This window comes from Herpailurus yagouaroundi, unplaced genomic scaffold (assembly GCF_014898765.1).
Source record: "Herpailurus yagouaroundi ecotype Mexico unplaced genomic scaffold, PumYag 196, whole genome shotgun sequence".
NCBI classification, from domain to species: domain Eukaryota; kingdom Metazoa; phylum Chordata; class Mammalia; order Carnivora; family Felidae; genus Herpailurus; species Herpailurus yagouaroundi.
This window is the reverse complement of record NW_024412427.1, coordinates 1,619,299-1,637,462: the sequence shown is the minus strand read 5'-3', so window position 1 is coordinate 1,637,462 and position 18,164 is coordinate 1,619,299. Positions and strand designations below refer to the sequence as shown.

At 56.3% G+C, this 18,164-nt stretch overlaps 2 protein-coding genes across 4 annotated transcripts; one reads left to right on the top strand and one right to left on the bottom strand.

The window, feature by feature from the left end:
- Positions 1–3: 3 nt before the first annotated feature.
- CTSA (cathepsin A) lies at positions 4–6,205 on the top strand. 3 transcript variants are annotated; one of them, XM_040446902.1, is made up of 15 exons: positions 163–298; positions 490–680; positions 831–942; positions 1,202–1,252; positions 1,344–1,430; positions 1,661–1,816; positions 2,129–2,220; positions 2,568–2,652; positions 3,246–3,337; positions 3,419–3,497; positions 3,595–3,734; positions 4,403–4,478; positions 5,140–5,229; positions 5,413–5,517; positions 5,771–6,205. In XM_040446902.1, the coding sequence occupies exons 1-15, from the start codon at positions 245–247 to the stop codon at positions 5,852–5,854; spliced, it is 1,494 nt and encodes a 497-aa protein (XP_040302836.1). In that variant the 5' UTR covers positions 163–244; the 3' UTR covers positions 5,855–6,205. The 3 variants fall into 3 exon arrangements, with proteins under 3 accessions (XP_040302837.1, XP_040302836.1, XP_040302835.1); XM_040446901.1 differs by having other exon boundaries at positions 5,380–5,517; XM_040446903.1 differs by lacking the exons at positions 5,140–5,229; positions 5,413–5,517; positions 5,771–6,205 and adding an exon at positions 4,668–5,098 and having other exon boundaries at positions 4–298.
- On the bottom strand, positions 6,048–16,312 carry PLTP (phospholipid transfer protein). Its single transcript, XM_040446900.1, has 16 exons — positions 16,051–16,312; positions 15,324–15,434; positions 15,137–15,236; positions 14,334–14,462; positions 13,897–14,052; positions 12,414–12,477; positions 12,261–12,324; positions 11,475–11,566; positions 9,933–10,109; positions 9,783–9,842; positions 8,385–8,549; positions 8,220–8,287; positions 7,184–7,226; positions 7,016–7,079; positions 6,855–6,931; positions 6,048–6,441 (listed from the first exon to the last, which is right to left on the bottom strand). Exons 2-16 carry the CDS (start codon positions 15,421–15,423, stop codon positions 6,310–6,312), a joined length of 1,491 nt encoding a protein of 496 aa, XP_040302834.1. The 5' UTR covers positions 15,424–15,434; positions 16,051–16,312; the 3' UTR covers positions 6,048–6,309.
- Between the last annotated feature and the right edge of the window lie 1,852 nt (positions 16,313–18,164).

Sequence of the window (18,164 nt, the reverse complement as noted above, 5' to 3'; positions counted from 1 at the left end):
GGGGGTCCTAGCGCCGCTCGCTCAGCCATCCTGCCTGGACCGGGGCCCCCGGGAGGCCGGGGGATCCTGGCCGCCCACATCTGGGTCATCCGATGGCTGGCGCCCGCGAGATAACCTGAGAAGCCCGCGGACTCTGACCCAGCGCCGGCCGCCGCCGCCTGCGTCCCCGGGGTCCCCGGAGACCCGAGAGGCGCCGGAGGAAGACTGTCACGTGGCGCCGGCGCCCACGTGACTCGGACTCCACATGACTTCCCGTGGCCGAGCCCCTCCGGGAGAGCAACGACGCTGGGGAGTCGAGGTGAGGTCGCTCTGGAGGCTGGAGGGGACCCGCGGTCCTGGGCGGCGCGGCGGGCGGGCGGACGCTGGGGCCGGGCCGGGTTGGGGGGCTCCTATAGCCGCCGCGCCGTCAGCTCCTCCGCGGGGCGATCGCACCGAAGCGTTGGAGGAGCAAGGGAGCGCGGAAACAGTCGGCCCCACTTCCTCCCGCAGATGGTCGGAGCCGCGCTGTCGCCGCGGTGGTTGCTACTGCTGCTGCTGCTGCTCCTGGCCTGGGCGCCCCCGGGCCGGGCAGCGCCGGACCTGGATGAGATCCAGTGCCTGCCCGGGCTGGCCAAGCAGCCAGCTTTCCGCCAGTACTCAGGCTACCTCCGCGGCTCCGGCTCCAAGCACCTCCACTACTGGTCTGCGCCACCCCCCACCCCGTCCCGGGCGGGGAGGTGACGGGGCGCGGGGTGGGGGAGGGTCTGAAGACCCCTGAGGGAGCCTGAGAGCAGGGAGCGCTGGAAGGGGCCCCTCCGCCTGCACCCACCCTGCTCTGCCTCCCCTCCCAGGTTTGTGGAGTCCCAGAAGGCTCCCAAGAGCAGCCCTGTGGTGCTTTGGCTCAACGGAGGGCCGGGCTGCAGCTCCTTAGACGGCTTCCTCACGGAGCACGGCCCCTTCCTGGTGAGTCGAAAGCCACCATCTGCCCCCTGACCAGCAAGGGAAGCATTCCTGAAGGAAAGGGCCCGGGAGGAGGGAGAACAGGACTCGGAGGTTTTTCCCAAGCGCGCCCTTCTCCTGAGCCTGGGTTTCCTCATCTGTACCATTCGTTTCACTGTCTGTACCTTTCAAGGGTTTTGCCCAAATGTGAACTGCCCAGCACGGTCACCCTTTCCTTCCATCCAGTTAGTCCTCGGGACTTAGCCATCTCTTTCCTCTTCAGGTGCAGCCAGATGGTGCCACCCTGGAGTACAACCCCTATTCCTGGAACCTGGTATAGCCGGAGCCGGGGGTTCCTGTGGGGGTGTCTGAGCACTTGGATGGGTTGGGGATTCCTCTTCAGTTCATTTCCTCCTCCCCTCCAGATTGCCAACGTATTGTATCTTGAGTCCCCAGCTGGGGTGGGCTTCTCCTACTCTGATGACAAGTCTTATGCAACCAATGACACGGAGGTGAGTCCAGTGCCTGCCCTTGTGCCCCAGCCTCCCTGGTTCTCTAAAGGCAGCGAGACCCAGGAGGGAAAGAACGTGGCCTTGGAGTCTGGATTTTGGCTCTGTCACATGCTATGTGTGGTCTTGGCCAAGCCACTTCCTCTTGCTCAGAGCGGGTGGATGTCATTATCTCAGATTCTTTCCAGCTCAAATGCCAAAGCGTTTTGATCCTCTCCTCCTCTTTTCCCTAGGTCGCCCAGAGTAATTTTGAGGCCCTTAAGGATTTTTTCCGCCTCTTCCCGGAGTACAAGGACAATGAGCTCTTCCTGACAGGAGAGAGCTATGCCGGCATTTACATCCCCACCCTGGCAGTGTTGGTCATGCAGGATCCCAGCATGAACCTTCAGGTACAGGGCCGCTGCAGGAGGGAAGAGAGGCAACTTGTCCTGGCCTTGTGGTTAGCAGCGTGAAAGAGGCCATTTTCTCTGTCCAACTGGTCCCCTTTATAACATGCTTGCCACTGGGTGGCCTCTCTCTGCTCACGTGCCTCCCACAACAGGAAGCTCACCTGTCAGCCAGCCAGCTCTGTTCTTAGCTTCAAGTGGCCTCCCCACAAACCACCTTGGATTTCAGCTTCCAGATTGCTGAAGGTCTGGGTGTAGTCAGGGGAGGCTCCCCCTCTCCCTCCAGATGACCTGAATGCCCTGGGTGTTTCACAGGGGCTGGCTGTGGGCAACGGACTCTCCTCCTACGAGCAGAATGACAACTCCCTGGTCTATTTCGCCTACTACCACGGCCTCCTTGGGAACAGGTATGGGAGGGGGCAGTTGGGCAATCTCTAGGGTGGGGCAGATCTTGAGGTCTCAGGTCTGCCCTCCAGGCACATGATACCCCAGGCCCTACCCTAGTTTCTGAGCAGGGGGTGGGGGCTGGGATTGCTAGACGTGTTTGGTGCTGAAAGGCCAAAGAATGGAGACCAGAACTTAAATGGACTCAGGAGGGCTGGCCGTGTGGCCCCAGAGCAGCTAGCTTTGGAACTTGCGTACCATCCCCTGTGATCTGTTTCCTCATTGGCTGGGGTCAGGTGGTGGCGGGAGGTTGGATGTGGAAGGTGGGAGGCCCACCTTGGGCCTGAACACTTTCATGCGTCTCCTACAGGCTCTGGTCTTCTCTCCAGACCCACTGCTGCTCTCAGAACAAGTGTAACTTCTATGACAACACAGACCCAGAATGCGTGACCAATGTGAGGTTCTGCCGCCCAACCTGTGTCACCCCTGACTCCCCCGGCCCTGAGAATAGGACCACATCTCCTCCTTCGGGCCTCCCTGACCCCATCCCCTATTGCTTTCCTATCCTGCCTCCTCCAGCAATTTGATGTCCTCTGGGACACGTCTAGGGATGTGTTCCCACCACTACTTCCTGGGACTTTCTAGGCAAATCCCATAACCCCTGTGAGGGAAAGGATCTCCCTCTTGTCGAGCATCTACTCTGTGCCAGGCACCGGGCCAAACTATATCAACATAGATTATTTAATCTTCAAGATTCCTTTAAGGGAGATCGTATTACCCACATTTTCCAGAAGAGGAAACCGAGGCCAAGAACGTTAAAGTCACTCGCCTGAAGTCACAGTGCTAGGGTGTAGCGGCAGTAGGCTCTGGACCCAGGTCTGGCAGATTCCTTCCACTGAGCCTCAGTTTCCCTGCCTGTGGAAAAAAAGTGGGGGAAGGGTAATGACAAGAAGTGGAGTAGGAGAGCCGTCAATCTTGGGACGAGTTGGTGAGATCATGGGGAGGCCGGGGTTCTGTGAAGCACGGTGGCTCCCATGTATCATTGCAGCTGCAGGAAGTGTCCCGCATCGTGGGCAACTCCGGCCTCAACATTTACAACCTCTATGCCCCATGTGCTGGGGGTGTGCCTGGCCGTTTAAGGTAGGCCCTGCCGTGTGCCCTGGGGGCCAGTCCCAGCCCCCATCGGGAGGCTGAGGCACACGTCCCCCGCTTCACTTGCAGGTACGAGAAGGACGCCATTGTGCTCCATGACTTGGGCAACATCTTCTCTCGCCTGCCGCTGAAGCGGACATGGCATCAGGTGTGCAGGAAGAGCATGGACTTTCTCCTGGTGGCGGGGGGAGGGGGTGGGGGGGGGCAGGGAAACAAAGACCCTGACCTGCCGTCTGTGCCCCCAGGCACTGCTGCGTTCTGGGGGTAGGCTGCGCATGGACCCCCCCTGCACCAACACCACAGCCGCCTCCACGTACCTCAACAACCCCTATGTGCGGAAGGCCCTCCACATCCCCGAGCAGCTGCCCCACTGGGACATGTGCAAGTGAGGCTTTGCGGCCAGCCGTGGCCCCAGGGGTGGCAGGCACTTGGGGCTCCTGGGTATCAGAAAGGTTTCCCAGGATCCCTTGGCTAGGGTTTCTTGTGGGGGCGCTTCAGGCACCCAGGGGGTGACACAGGGTCCCGTGCAGGTGTTTAGCCACTACATTGATTGATATTTAGCCAGTTCATTCTTAAATGGCCACCTGGGCTGGTAAAATAGCGATTTACTCCCCTGGCATTTAGTAAATAGACACTGTCCCCCACCCCCACTCCAATATAGTCCCCAGCTGCAGAGATCTCCTATGACCCGAATGAGTAAAAGGATGCCGCCTGGCAGAGCGGGGGCCACTCAGGTCCATGCTGATTGGCCAGTGCCCCTGCCCTACTGCTGTTACAGGCTGTGGTTCTCCCACCGGTGGGCTCCTGCACACTAAATGCCAGTTGCAAACCAATCACTAAATGTTCCCATATGCGTTTCTGCACGGGGGTGGGCTGAATCCCAGCCCCCCATCCACGTAAGTCCTGGAGAGATGATATGCCTGAGGAGGGGACTGAATCCCAACTCTGCCTCCCAGGCTGGAGCTTGGAGGTAGGAGGGGACGGGAGAGGAGATCTGATTTCTTTTTCTCCTTCTACCTGGTCTTCCTGGGACCCGCCCACGTGCTCCCGCAGCTTCCTGGTGAATATACAGTACCGCCGTCTCTACCAAAGCATGCAGTCCCAGTACCTTAAGCTGCTCACCACACAGGTGAGTGGGAGCGGCACAGCTGGGTCCACCAGCAGCCTCAGGACCCTGGAGTGGCATGACAAGGCGGGGCCCCCTTTAGCGTGCCACTCCGGACACGGGGAGCTGAAACTTCAAGAAATGAAGTCCAGTGACTGGCAGGGTCATGATTTGAACCTTGCTTTGTCCCCACCCCATGCTGCTCTGTCGTAGGAGGCTGCATCAGCCAAGGAGCTTTTGGGTTGAAAAGAGCTGGCGAGAATGTGTTACAAACGAGCAAATGGAGGTTCAGGGTGGGAGAGGGCCTTGTCCAAGGTCATCTAGGAAATCCTGACAGAGCCAGGCTAGGACCAGTGGTTAGAACATAACCTCTAGGGGTCAGAACGTCTGTGTGTACGTCCCTTCATTAGCCATGCGCCCCTGGGCAAGTTTTTCCCATCTTGAGACTTGGTTTCTCCACCTATAAAATGGGGTTATTGGTATCTACTTGCGTAGGTAAAGCATTTAGTAAAACACCAGTCATGTAGGAAACAGAAAACCTGAGTGTTTCCTGCTTTTGCTATTTAGCAAGGCCCCTCGAATGCCCTGAGGGGGTAAGGCTTGAACCCGGGAAGGGCTGGGGCCTGGGCTCATTCCAGACCCTCCCCCCCCCCCCCCCCCCCCCCCCCCCCCCCCCCCGCTCCAGAAATACCGGATCCTGCTCTACAACGGAGATGTGGACATGGCCTGCAATTTCATGGGGGACGAGTGGTTTGTGGATTCCCTGAACCAGAAGGTAAGGCAAGGATCCCGGCTCTGGGGTGAGGTTGGGTGCAGGGATAGGGCAGCTATGCCTGTCAGCTTGGCTCTGGCAGACAGGACAAACCTGGGGGGAGTTCAGGCCCCTGAGGTCCTGCTGGCAGACGTGAGAGAGATTTGAGCACAGCCACAGGCTGCTAAGGCTTCCCTGGTGGGGCAGATGGAGGTCCAGCGCCGGCCCTGGTTAGTGGACTACGGGGACAGCGGGGAGCAGATCGCAGGCTTCGTGAAGGAGTTCTCCCACATCGCCTTTCTCACCATCAAGGTAGGGCTTGGGCCTGGCAAGGGCTGCCTGGCTGGAGGGGATGGGGCAGAACCCACCCGTCCTCTCCTTCCGACTCCCTTTTACACCCATTTACCATCTGGCCCCATGAGGGCAAGCGTTCTGGGCAGGGTGGGGAGAATGCAGGGCTTGGGAGAAGAGGAAGGTCGCTGGCTGAGGGGATCCAGTAGGATGGAGGGGCGCCCAGGGGCAGGGGTTACACAAGAGGGGGAATCTCACAGAGCTTTGCTCCTAGGGCGCTGGACACATGGTCCCCACCGACAAGCCCCAGGCTGCCCTCACCATGTTCTCTCGCTTCCTGAATAAGCAGCCATACTGATGACCACGGAGACCGGTCCCCTTCTGCCTGATCCAGCCCCTCTTCCTGGCCCCTCCTGCTAGAAGGGAGGTCCGCCTTTATGCAAAATGCCCCCGTGGGGCAGGTCCCTGCCTCCAGAACTGCTCCCCCGCCCCTGCCTCCCCCACAGCCCTCTGCCTCCCAGACCGGGCCCCAGTGCCTCACGTAGACAGCCTGGGGGAGTTAGCACTTTATTCCTGACTGGGGTGCGGCCTGGCCCCCTCCCTTAATGCACTGGAACACAGCAGAGCTCAGGACAGCCCGCGGGGAGGGTGGACGGACTAATTGATGGATTGAGTGTGATTATGGAATTAAATTGGGTACAGCTTAAAACCCTGTCTTCTCTGTGGCACTGGGGGTTACACAGGATGCTATAGGCTGGGAGGGGCCGAGAGGGTCGAAGTCCTGGATGCCCCTGCCAGCGTGGGGTTGAGGGCTCAGGCAGCCGTCGTGGCAGGTGGTGGGGCACTGGATGCCGAGGTGTCGCTGGTGCTGGCAGGCCGGTTCTTCTCAATCACCTCTCGCAGCCCTTTGGCAAAGTGGAGGTCGGCCCCGATGGTGAGGAAGCCCTGTGCAGCGGGGCAGAGAGGGGAGCCTCTTCATTCCGTTACAGAGACCAAAATCTAAAGATCGAGACAGGCCCTTGGCCTTGAAGGGCTCTCAATCTAGTGGGAGAGGAGCCTCAAAGAAGTTCTAACTCCTGTGAAGGGTGTGAAAGAGGCTGCAGGAGCGTGGCCTGTGGGGGTCAAGGAGGGCTTCTGAGACGGCCTCTTAGCTCAGGTGTTAAAGTGGGATCCGGGAAGAGTGTTGCAAGGTGAGGGCACAGCCTGTGCAGAGGGCTGAGGTCTGATGGAAGATTAAAATGGGAGCGACACTTGATAAGGGAGGGGCTGGGATCTGACAGCAGAGGGAGGTCAGGGTCGTGAAGTGGGGGGAAGGCTCTGCCCTCCCTCTCCATCACTCGCTCCCCACCCCCACTCACCGCATGGTTGGTCACCACCTCGCGCACGAAGTTGATGCCCTCGGGTAGTGGGATCTGCACCCCCCGCCACATCCGCTCTGTGGGTGGGAGCAGCGGGCTCAACCTGGGTCCACCCAGCTCCCCTCTCCTTTCCCTCTCCTCCCTCCCGTCCCCAGCCCTACCATTGAGCATGGGCATCACCCCAATCTGCAGCATGGTCTTCAGAGGGGTCTGCAGTGGGATCAGCTGGGAGGGAGGAGGCAGGAAGTCAGGGCAGCCAGCAGGAAGCGGACTTGCCTTAGCTGCCCGGCCCCAACCCAGCCCTGGCCCCCTCGCCACTCCCAACTCACTGCCAGCGACTCCAGTGCAGACTGGTTCGAGTAGATTCGGAACCTATGGGAGACAAGTGTCTAGTGGGCACGAACCCTGGAGGTTCCCCTTCCTCAGGCCACCCAGGCCTACCGGCCAGAAGCCCCTGACTTTCAGCCTGCAATGCTCCCACCTACACACCTGTCCAGGGGTTCTGCCGCCTTCCAGGTGTGCATCCTTGGGTGAGTCACTTCTCCCTCTTTGGGTTCCTTTTTTCCAAGGCTACCACTTTTAATTTGTTGAGCGCTTCCTCTACGCCAGACTCGTGCTGGCAGCTTTGCCTGTGTTGTTTGTGTTTATTTAACAGAGCCTACAGAGCTTCCTCCCTACCAGATACTAAGCGTGTTACAAAAAGTTAACTATCATTAAGATATTTTAAAATGCCAACTGACTTAATCCTCCTAACAACCCTAAGAAGTGGGCACTGTTAAACAACTCGCGCTTTTTAGATGGGGCAGATCAAGCCTAGAGAGGCTAAGTAATTTGTCTGAGGTCTCAACAGCTGGTAAATGGCAGAATCTGCCTCTGGAATCTAGGCTCTTAACTACTGCCCTGCAGTATCTCATTTAACCCCTAGCACCTGTGGCTAGCATCACAAACAGCACAACCTTACAAAATGGATGCTACTTTTCCCTACGTTTAGCCCATGAAGAAAATGAAGCTTAGAAAGATAAAGTGACTCTTCTCAAGATCACAAAATTTGTGCGGAGGTTTCTGCCCGAACCCATGTTGTTTGGCTCTTTGCTGTGTGACTGAGGGCACGTCCTTTAACCTTGCTGGGCCAATTTGGACACCTCATAGTTTCTGTTCTGCCTCTCTCTCGGGTGTAAGGCAAGGCAGAGAAGTTACCCTTGAATAAGATGCATTTGTTATGCATTAACAAAGACCTTAGCTCTCCAGTGGCTGTAGATCTGAGTGAATTTCAGCTCCCCACTTGTTGGGCAGGTGCAATTAACCTGAAGACACGGAGGCTCAGGGAGGTTAAGGGCTTGCCCGAGATCTTGGCCATCTGCTTACCGGCGCAGGTCCAGCTGGACGCGCAGCGCCTTTCCCCGGAGTGCCACCTTGGCGCTGAGACGGGTGTCCTGCAGGCAAGGAGTTGGGAGGGGGGTGTTACTGACCCAAAGGATCAACAGCCCGCATCTCCCTGACCCTCAGTAGCTCCTAATCTGGTGCCCGCACCATAATCATGCTGGACAGTTGGACCTCAGGCTGGTCGGACGGGACCAGGGCGATGGTGACACTTGCGGTGACAGAGACGGTGGTACCCGAGGGCTTGATGGTGCAGCGAGGTGGGGCCAGGACCCTTAGCTCCAACTTCAGCGGGGAGTCAATCACCGCCGGGCTCTGGGGACAGAGGAGCGAGGGTGGGTCAAAACCCAGATCTGTTCCCTGATGAGCACCAGGAGGGGAGGACGGCTGGCTCAGGTTCTGCCCGCTGGGAGCCCAGGCACACAAATATGAAGGCTGGTGTGGCTTTCCAGACCCTTCAAAATTGTGTCCAGCCTCTGTGCCTTTGCTCACACAAGGGAATGTCTCCTTCTAGAAATGTCTCCTCCTTTCCTGCCTTCCTGAGCTCTTGGTCGTGGGGATCCATCTTCAACCAGACTCCTGAGACTGTGTTTGCATCAAATATCCCCTCTCTCTGCCATATCTCCTCTCTCTAACCTGCCGTGTCCTTTGTCCGAGAGGCACTCCTACTTCACTTGTGTTAGCTCATTGAAACCTCTCAATGACCATGTGAGGCAGGTATTCTACTCATTTTTGAGATGGGAAAATTGAGGCACAGAGAGGTTAAGTACTTGTCCAAGGTTATGTGGTCCTCCAGTTGCAGAACCTGGGATTCAGACCCAGGCAGTCTGCCAAGAGAGTCCACACTCTTACTGACGCTTGGCCATCAGGTTGATGGAGACGATGGTGCTAACAGTGTTGATAAGAACAGCAGCCAGTGAGTGTTTCCTGAGCACTTACTCTGCACCCGGTGCTGTTCCAGTCCCTTTGCATGAATTGATTCAGCTAATACTCATGACAGTTCTGTGAGGTTGTATAGTGTAAAGGAAATTAAGGGCAAGTCCTTTAATGGCCACTAAGATGCTTTTTACATTTTGAAAGAGTAGGTGGGAACTCCTCCATTAAACAAGGGAAAATAAGGCAAAAAAAGAAAACCACATCAGGGGCACCTGGCTAGCTCAGTCGGTAGAACACATGACTCTTAATCTTGGGGTCGTGCGTTGAAGCCCCACAAAGGGCATAGAGATTATTTAACAATCGAATTAACTAACTTAAAAAGAAAAAAGACTACATCAGTCATTGTTAAAGCGCCCCTACACTTACAGAGCTTGGGTCTCAGCCTGTCCTCATAGCTTCATGAAGAGCAGGAAGTAGCAAGGGCCCTTCAAGGACTTGGAAATGAGTTTGACAAGTAAGAGGACTGGGTCACAGGCAGGAGGCCAGGCCTTCTGTCTATTCCACAGTGGCCTCGGGGGGACTCCACCCGCACACCTCCACCGTCCCCTCACTGGCATGCAGGTGCTATGCCCTCCCACCCTGGCCAGGTGCCTACCTCCTGCCCGCACTCACCAGCAGGACGATGCTCCCAAAGTAGGTGGCCCTCAGCAGCATGTCCAGATCGTGGGGCACCTGGGTAGGGAAATTGGGGGTGAAGCAGGGTCATCAGGAGCTCCGTGACAGGGCCCCTCTTGCCCATCCCACAAACAGGCCCTGGCATACCTTGTCCCCCACCAGTGACAGCTTCAGGGCACCCGCTCGGAAGTAGCTTTCCATGGCGGAGTCAAAGAAGAACTCGGAGAAGGCCACGTACACCATCCGCTCCTCCTCCCGCAGCTGGGGCTCAACCGCCCGGTTGGGCAAGCTCCAGTTGCCCTCCGCCAGGGGAAAGAAGGCCCCCCTGCAGTTGGGGGATCAGGGTCAAGGCCAAGGCAGACTGGCCCAGCACCCAGATGCTCCCACACCCTGTGGCAGGCACTGTGAGGGATGGTGGGGGTCAGACCCAGCTGCTGTCCTTAGGGGACTCCTCAGCACAATTTTTTAAGTTTTATTTATTTAATCTCCACACCCAACGTGGGGCTTGGGCTCACGACCCCAAGATCAAGAGTCGCATGTTCCTCCCACCTGGGCCAGCCAGGCACCCTCATTAGCACAATTCTTAAAAAGGCATGGACAGGAGGGCAGCTTCAAGGGAGCACTCCCGTCAGACTGGAGAACGGAAGCTCAGGAAAGGGTTCAGGAGGAGGTGGCATTTCAGTGGGCCTTGAACGATACATGGCAGCAATAATAGCTGCTGCTTACATCTTACATAGTAATTCTTCCGTGCCCTTGACATACACCAACTCCTTTAATCCACATAATCCTCCGTGAGAGATGTTTTCTTACTGTATTATAGCCATTTACATATTAGTAGGAAATAGGCACAGAAAGGTTAAGCCACTTAAAAAAAATTTGGGGGGGCGTGCTTGGGTAGCTCAGTCGGTTAAGTGTCCAACTTCAGCTCAGGTCACGATCTCACGGTTTGTGAGTTCGAGCCACACGTCGGGCTCTGTGCTGACAGCTCGGAGCCTGGAACCTGCTTCGGATTCTGCGTCTCCCTCTCTCTCTGCCCCTCCCCCACGTGAGGGGAGCACAGAGCCCGACGTGAGGCTCAAACTCACGAACCGTGAGATCGTGACCTGAGCTGAAGTCGGACGCTTAACCGACTGAGCCACCCAGATGCCCGTAAGCCACTTGCTTAAGATCGCGCAGCAAGTAAGTGGCAGAGCCAGGACCTGAACTTCAGACATGCCAGCTCTAATCCTTGCTCTGAAACCGCTACACTCCATCCACTGTGGGGAGCAAAGGAAATGGCCACGTAGTAGCTGTGTGGCCTTGGGCAAGTGACATCACCTCTTCGAGCAAGTGTCCACATCCCCAAAATAAATAAAACAGAAGTGCCTGACTCACACAGTCGTGAGAGTGAAATGAGATTATGTGCATAGAGCCGTATGTCCAGCTCCTTCAGGGAAGATGGGGAAGGGCAGTGCATGAGCAAAGGCCCTGAGGTAGGAAACGAGGGTGCATATTTGGGAAAGAATGCAGAGAAACAGGGTGAAGTTAGAAAGGTGGGGCCGGCCCCAGGAGTTGACCCTGATTCTGTAGGCAATGGGGAGCCATGGCAGGCTCAGCAACGGAGTGGCCTCATCAGAGCTGTGGTTCAGGAAGACAAAGGCAGCGACGCAGGGGACAGGTCAGAGATGCCCCACCAGCCAGGCAGCTCACCCGGAAGTCCATGTCCAGATTGCTGGCAGAAGCTGCAGGATCCTTCAGGAGGGAGTAGTCGATGCCAACAAGCTCATCCACATTGCTGCGTACTGTGGGAAGGAGCTCAGTCACTCACGCTGTGTCACGCTGGGCGAGGTGTTCACCCTTTGGGGCCTGTTTCTCACCCATAAATGATGGTCATCAATCTTCCCTCATAGGGTTGTTGCAGGGATCAAATTAGCTTTATGTGGGAAGAAGCTGCTATTACTACTCCTCCTACCACCACCACTACGGCAGGGCTATTATCAGATCACAAAACAACATGGCAAGAGATTCCCTGCCCTCATGAGTTTTCCCTGCCTCCTCCCTCCCTCCCTGTGCCCCGTGTAGGGGGCACGGTGATCTCTACCCCACAGCAGACAGAGGTCAAAGCTTAGGAAAAGGGAATCCACGTTAGTTGAGCACCTATTAAGTGCAGGGGATGAACACACACGGGGTCCCAATGATCAGCGAGCACATAAAGACAGAGGACCTTGACAATCGTCACGCAGCTAATGCTCACAGCAACCCCACGGGGAGGCACCCCAGCCAGGCGAAGATGGAAAGGCCCAGAGAGAAGTGAGTACTGACCTGGGGTCACACAGGGCAAGTCCGCAGCAGAGGCCATATGGGAACCCAGGGTGTGGCAGGGGCGTTGCCTGCTCTGAGCCATGGCCTCGAAGCTGTATACCCAGCCTCCTCCCTACCCCCCGGTCCAGCCCCAGGCGTGGCCCAGAGCTCCCCGCCCAGCCAGCGCCAACTCACCGGGCACGGTGTCCAGGAGGGAATTGAGCAGCACCATCCCTGCATGGTAGAGCACGGGGCAGATCTGCGGGGCGGGGTCCAGAGTCAGGACCTTCAAAACGGAGGGCACCCCACCCGCCACCCCACCCGCCACCACCACCACCACTGCCGTACCTGCTGGTTGAGGAGGAAGCGCATCCCCGAGGTGATGAATGTGGAGAGGAACTCATACACCTTCCTGCAAGGAGGGGAGAGACCGTGTGAGCCCAGACATTGCCCTACCCCAACCCAGGTCCAGGAGAAATCAGTGGCCAGAGACATGGGGAGGAGGTGGCTCAACTTTGACCCGAAGCACCAGCTCTTTAATGAAGGTTTTCCAAATCCCCTCTCCAGCCTGATTCGAAAGACCTCTCCTAACCCCTGCTCCCACCAGCCAAACTGAATTTACCCCCAGTTCCTCAGACCCGCTGCGAGCATCCCCACCTCCAGAGGCTTACTCATGCCCTCCCTTCCACCCTCAATGTTCCTGTCCTATATTTTCCCCCAGTCCGGGCCCAGATGCTTCCTCTTCCAGGCAGTCTTCCCAGACTACCCTCTTCTGAACCCCTGGAGTACTCTCTTCGTTCCTCCCTTAAAGCCCTGATGGCAAATGTTTTGTCCCTTCAACTAGGCTCTGAGCTCCTTTATGCATCCTCAGGGACTGGCATACACTTTATTTGTTAAATAAATAAATAAAAACTTGAGGGGGACCTGGGTGGCTCAGTCGGTTTAGCATCTGACCCTTGATTTCGGCTCAGGTCATAATCTCATAGTTCATGAGTTTGAACCCTGCATCGGGCTCTGCACTGACAGTGTGAAGCCTGCTAGGGATTCTCTCTCTCTCTTTCTGCCCCTCCCCCACTTGTGCGCACCCTCTCTCTCCAAAAAAAAAAATAAACAACAATAACAACAAACTTGCACTGTACCAACACCAGATGATAAATCCACCATATTTTCTCTCCCACTCTCTTTGAGAACTATCACAAAGTCCATTTCTCAGCCCCAAACCTGGAAGTGTGCTATTTTTTTTTTTGTTAAGTAATAGTAAGAACTGCCAGTTATGTTTGTTGTTGTTTTATTTTACATTTGAGAGAGACAGAGAGTGAGCAGGGGAGGGACAGAGAGGGAGAGAGACACGGAATCCAAAGCAGGCTCCAGGCTCTGAGCTGTCAGCACAGAGCCTGACACAGGACTCAAACCTGAGCTGAACTGGGACGCTTAACTGACTGAGCCACCCAGGCGCCCCAAGAGCTACCAATTATTGAGAACCAAGTTCACGCCCAACTGCCTACTGATCCTCACAATGACTTCTATCTAGGAAGCTAGCCACTAATATGCCAGGTGCCATTCTAAATATTTTTACATATATTAACAAAGAGTCCTCCTAACATCATATAAAATAGCTTCTATTATCATCCCCATCTTACCAACGGGGAAACTGAGGCACAGAGCTTCGATGACTTACCCAAGGTCACACAGCCAGGAAATGAGAGTACTGAGATTTGGACCCAGTTGGCTTGATTCTCAAGCCTGTGCACTTTGCATTGCACTAGGCAGATGGCCAGTAAGGCTCAAAGGGGGCGCCCTGGGTGCAACTGGGGTTGGAGACAGGGCTTACTTGAAGGTTCCCCCAAAGGCTGCGTGCATTCTGGAGACCAAGGCCTGGCAGGAGACGTTGGACACTTTGATACGGCCAGTGGGGTCCCTGGAGAGCTGCAGAGCTGTGCGGATGGACACGCCTTCGGCAGAGGCATTGATGTAGCCCCCATCATAGCTGCCAAGGGGGTGCGGGGCATTTAATGTCCAGTTTGGAGCTTAACCGCGGCTTCTCTACCCCGCTACCCACCCCATATATATCATGATACCTCTTAATAAGGCTTCACTTCGGCAGTTTACCATTTTACCAAGCCCTATCAACCCTTATGTAGTGGGTATGCTTTTCCCTGTTGTACAGATGAAGAAACTGGGACTCAGGCAAAAGGGCTGCCCACAGCCCCACAGCATCCCAGCCCTCCAGATCCCCCCTCCACTCCCCTAGGGGTGCCAGATCCTCACAAGAACCAGTAGAGAAGCTGTCTTCGGAAGCGCAGCCCCAAGGAGGCGTTACTGATTTGTAGCATCAGCTCCTGCTCTGGCTGAAAATGGAGCTCAGAGGATGTCAGCTGCAGCTCTGTGACCTTCACCCTGCAGGAGGCCTCGGGGTCATATTCAGGACCGTGAAGAGGGGGCCCCCCGCCCAACTACAGGAAATTCATTCCCTTCTCTTCCAGTCCAGGCCTGGGGAAACCGGGGCGGGTGGAACGAATTCTTCCGTTGCCCCTCGAGTGCCCAGCCTGGACTTGGACAGCTCAGAGAGGAGCTTCCCCCCTTCTCTTAGAAGCCTATTGCTTCCATTCCCTTCCCTCTCACACCCCATGGTTGCCAGACCTGGTCTTTTAACAGAGTCCTTTGATTTTGTCTCCATCGGCTGAGCTCCGCTCCATATCCCAATTCTCCTATCCCCACCATCCCAAGCAAGGCTCTTATCTCTTGTTCCCCTGACCTCTCCCACCTCTCCCGGGTACCCTAGACCCCACTCTCATCCCTGGGCAAGTTTCGTGACTCCGCCTCTTCGGTGCTCTTTGGCTACACCTCAATCCCAAGCCTTCTGCTTCGCGGTGCTTAGTCCGGCCTACGTCGGAGGGCTTGACCTTTATTTTCAATGCCCCGTCCAGTTTCTTGAGTCCCGCCTCCCCGGTTTGGCCACGCCCCCACCCGCCCCCACAGACCCAGGCAATTTCCCCGCCCCTAGGCCCCGCCCCCAACGCAGAGGCTCCACCCCGGAGTCCGAGACCCCGCCCCCCGGGTCTCCTACTTACTCCGAGATGTTGTAGTAGAAGTAGCCCTCCTTGCCCCGCAGGTCCGGAATGGTGATGGTCTCCAGCTCTTGTTCCAAAAAGCGCAGGCCCTCCTGCTTCACTGAAGTAGCAGCGAGGCCCTTAGGTCTTGCGCCCACTGCTGGAGCGACCCCTCCCTCACCCGCCCTCGTCCCGCCCCGCGCCTTACCCAGCTCCAACGCCTTGGAGGTGATGCGGATCTTGCAGCCGGGGAGCTCGGCCTGAGCGCCTGCCAGAAGCGCTAGGAAGAGGGCCCCGAAGAGGGCCATGGCGAGCGGGCCTGGGGTGGGGTGGGGTCGCTGGAGTCATCAGGACCGCTAAAACCCACTCCCCGGTTGTCCAGCCAGAAGAGGGGCTGGCGAGATGGTTACCCTCGAAATAGCTCTTCGGGGAACTCGGAACCAATTATATTGCCGCCATTTGGCAGATGCAGAAACTGAGGCTCAGAAGGGCGATGCGACTCGCGCTCTGGCTCCCAGAGGATTTGGGGCACGGGGGGGAAGGGGAGGGGACATCCTCAGTCCCCCCGTGCACCCGCCGCGTGACGAGTTTGGACCTCCCAGTGACCAGCGCACCCCCCCCCCCACCTCCCCTTTCCTTTAGCAGAGGGCGGGCGCGGCTTGCATGTTACCATGGGAACGGTTGCACGCGCATTCCTGGGGGGTGGCTTGCGGTCTCCCAGGCCCCGCACCGGGGGAGAAAAGGGGGCTGCCTGCCCAAACTCGGGCTCCCGGGTCTCCCGGCTCTGCTGGGTCCTAAATTCCTGCCATCGAGATTCGGCCTGGTACCCCCCATATCAGCCCCCTTCTTCATGGGATCTCTTCCCCTCCCCGGGCTCAGTAGACCGGGCGGCTCGGCCAGGGTCTGGGGGTGGATGGGGACGCGCCCCGACTCACTGCGGCGGAGCTGGGTGGTCGGCGGGGTCACGTGGTGCGGCGGGCTGCGCAGGGGATCCGGGCGGCGGGGTCTGGCGGGCTGTGCTGTTCCAGCAGCCTTTATAACGCCGGGCCTCTCCGACCCCCCTCCTCTCTCCCGCTCTCCCCTCCTCCCTCGGGGGTTGGGAGGGGATGGGGCGGTACGCTGGCAGCCGGGAGGGTGGAGAGGGCTGTACGGAGCCCCGTGACAGGCCCGGCCGCTGTCAAGACAAGTGGGGGACCCAAGCCGGGAAGGAGGGAGGGAAGTGCAGGAGTTGACCCGCCCAGTCCCAACAGTCCTTGCTTCTCTGGGACCTTGGTTCAGATGCCAAACGCCCATGTCTTTCTGCATGATCCTGGACAAGTCACTTCACTTGGGTCACTGAGCCTCAGTTTCCTCATCCAGCAAAATGTGCATGGTAATTGGAACCACCCACAAAATCAATGCCGGAGGCACATTTTTTTTCCCTTCCCTTCCAGCCACAATCATCTGAAGACCTCTCCTTGCCAGGCTTCACTCTGGGACCCCCCTAAATGTCTCTGGGTCACGGACTAGGGTCCTAACAGGCCCAGAGACGTCTCCCACTGGGATCCAAGCAAGTGCTGCCCACTCAGGAGGACAGTGCACAGGCTGCTGGAATCACCCCAGAAGGAGGTTTGGTGTTTCTCAGGGACTGTGAACCTTGTTTGTTTTCTGTGGGTTTTTTTGGTGAACCTCTGAAGCTAGGTTCTCTGCACAGTATCTCCATATGCTGCCTACAGTGTTCCCAGCTCTTGGGACAGGCACACGGTAAGTGCTTGCTACCTTTTTGTTATCAAATGGATGAAAGAGGAAAGGAGAAGCAATAAAGATTAGTGTCCATTGAACGTGTATTTAGCACCAAGCACTCATCCACGTAGGAATACCAACGTGTCCTGATTTGCCTAGGATTTTCCCGGCTTTGAAACTGAATGTCTCCCTTCCAGGATGGTTCCAGGGTCCCCAGGCAAACCAGGATGGCTAGTCATACTAGATCTAGATTAACTTATTTAATCTTCTTAACCTATGAGGCTGGCTCTAGTATGGACCGGCTTTAGCAGGAGAAGAGACCATCAGGCCTTTACTATCAGAGAAGCCATGAACTGTTTTGTGAAAGGGCGGGAGGTGGTGTTTACAGCCTAATAGTTATCGCACAGCCAGGATTCAAATCCTAGGCTGTCAGTTCTCAGTTCCAATTGTTGGACCCCTTGCTGAGGCAGCTCTGAGCCTTAGTTTCCTCTTCCTAGAACAGAAACAATAAAGTTATTGCAAGAATAAATGGGGGCGCCTGGGTGGCTCAGGTGGTTAAGCGTCGGACTCTTGAATTCGGCTCAGGTCATGATTTCATGGTTCGTGGGTTCAAGCCCCCCATCACGTTCTGCACTGACAGTGTGCACAGCCTACTTGGGATTCTCTTTTTGACCTTCCCTCGTGCTCTCTCTCTCCTCGCTCTCTCTCAAAATAAATAGACTTAAAAAATTAAAAAATGGGCATAGTGCATGTTTTAGACATGGTACATGGTACACCATTTAGTGCCAAATAAAGGCTGGCTGTTAAGATTGGGGGCACAAACCACAAGCACACGAGACAGAAAGCATGTAGGACAGGAACAAAGAGAGTGCTAAGGATATCCAGAGGAGGAAGTGCCTTAATGCCTTTGAACTCTAGTAACCCCGCTCTTCCTGGAGCCTGGCTCAAACAGAAAACCTGGTGGATGTTAGTTTTCTTTCCTCTCACTTTCCTCACTGAAATGCAAGCTTCGTCTTTGTATCACTGTTATCTCCTGGGAGATGCAGGGGAGTCTTATCCCCTGAACTTCCCTGTCTCCACAGCAGCCCCAGTGAGCTTTAAACATAGCTACGTGATCTTGGTCCAGTGGTTTAACCTTCTGGGCCTGTGTTTCCTCATCTGGATTGCTCTGCTGAGGATTAAAAGAGTTAATGCATTTAAAGGGCTTGATAAGCACCTGGCATTTCTTTTTTAATGTTTATGTCTTTATTCTGAGAGAGAGAGAGAAAGAGCCAGAGACAGAGGAGAGCAGGGCAGAGAGAGAGGGGGACAGAGGATCCGAAGCTGG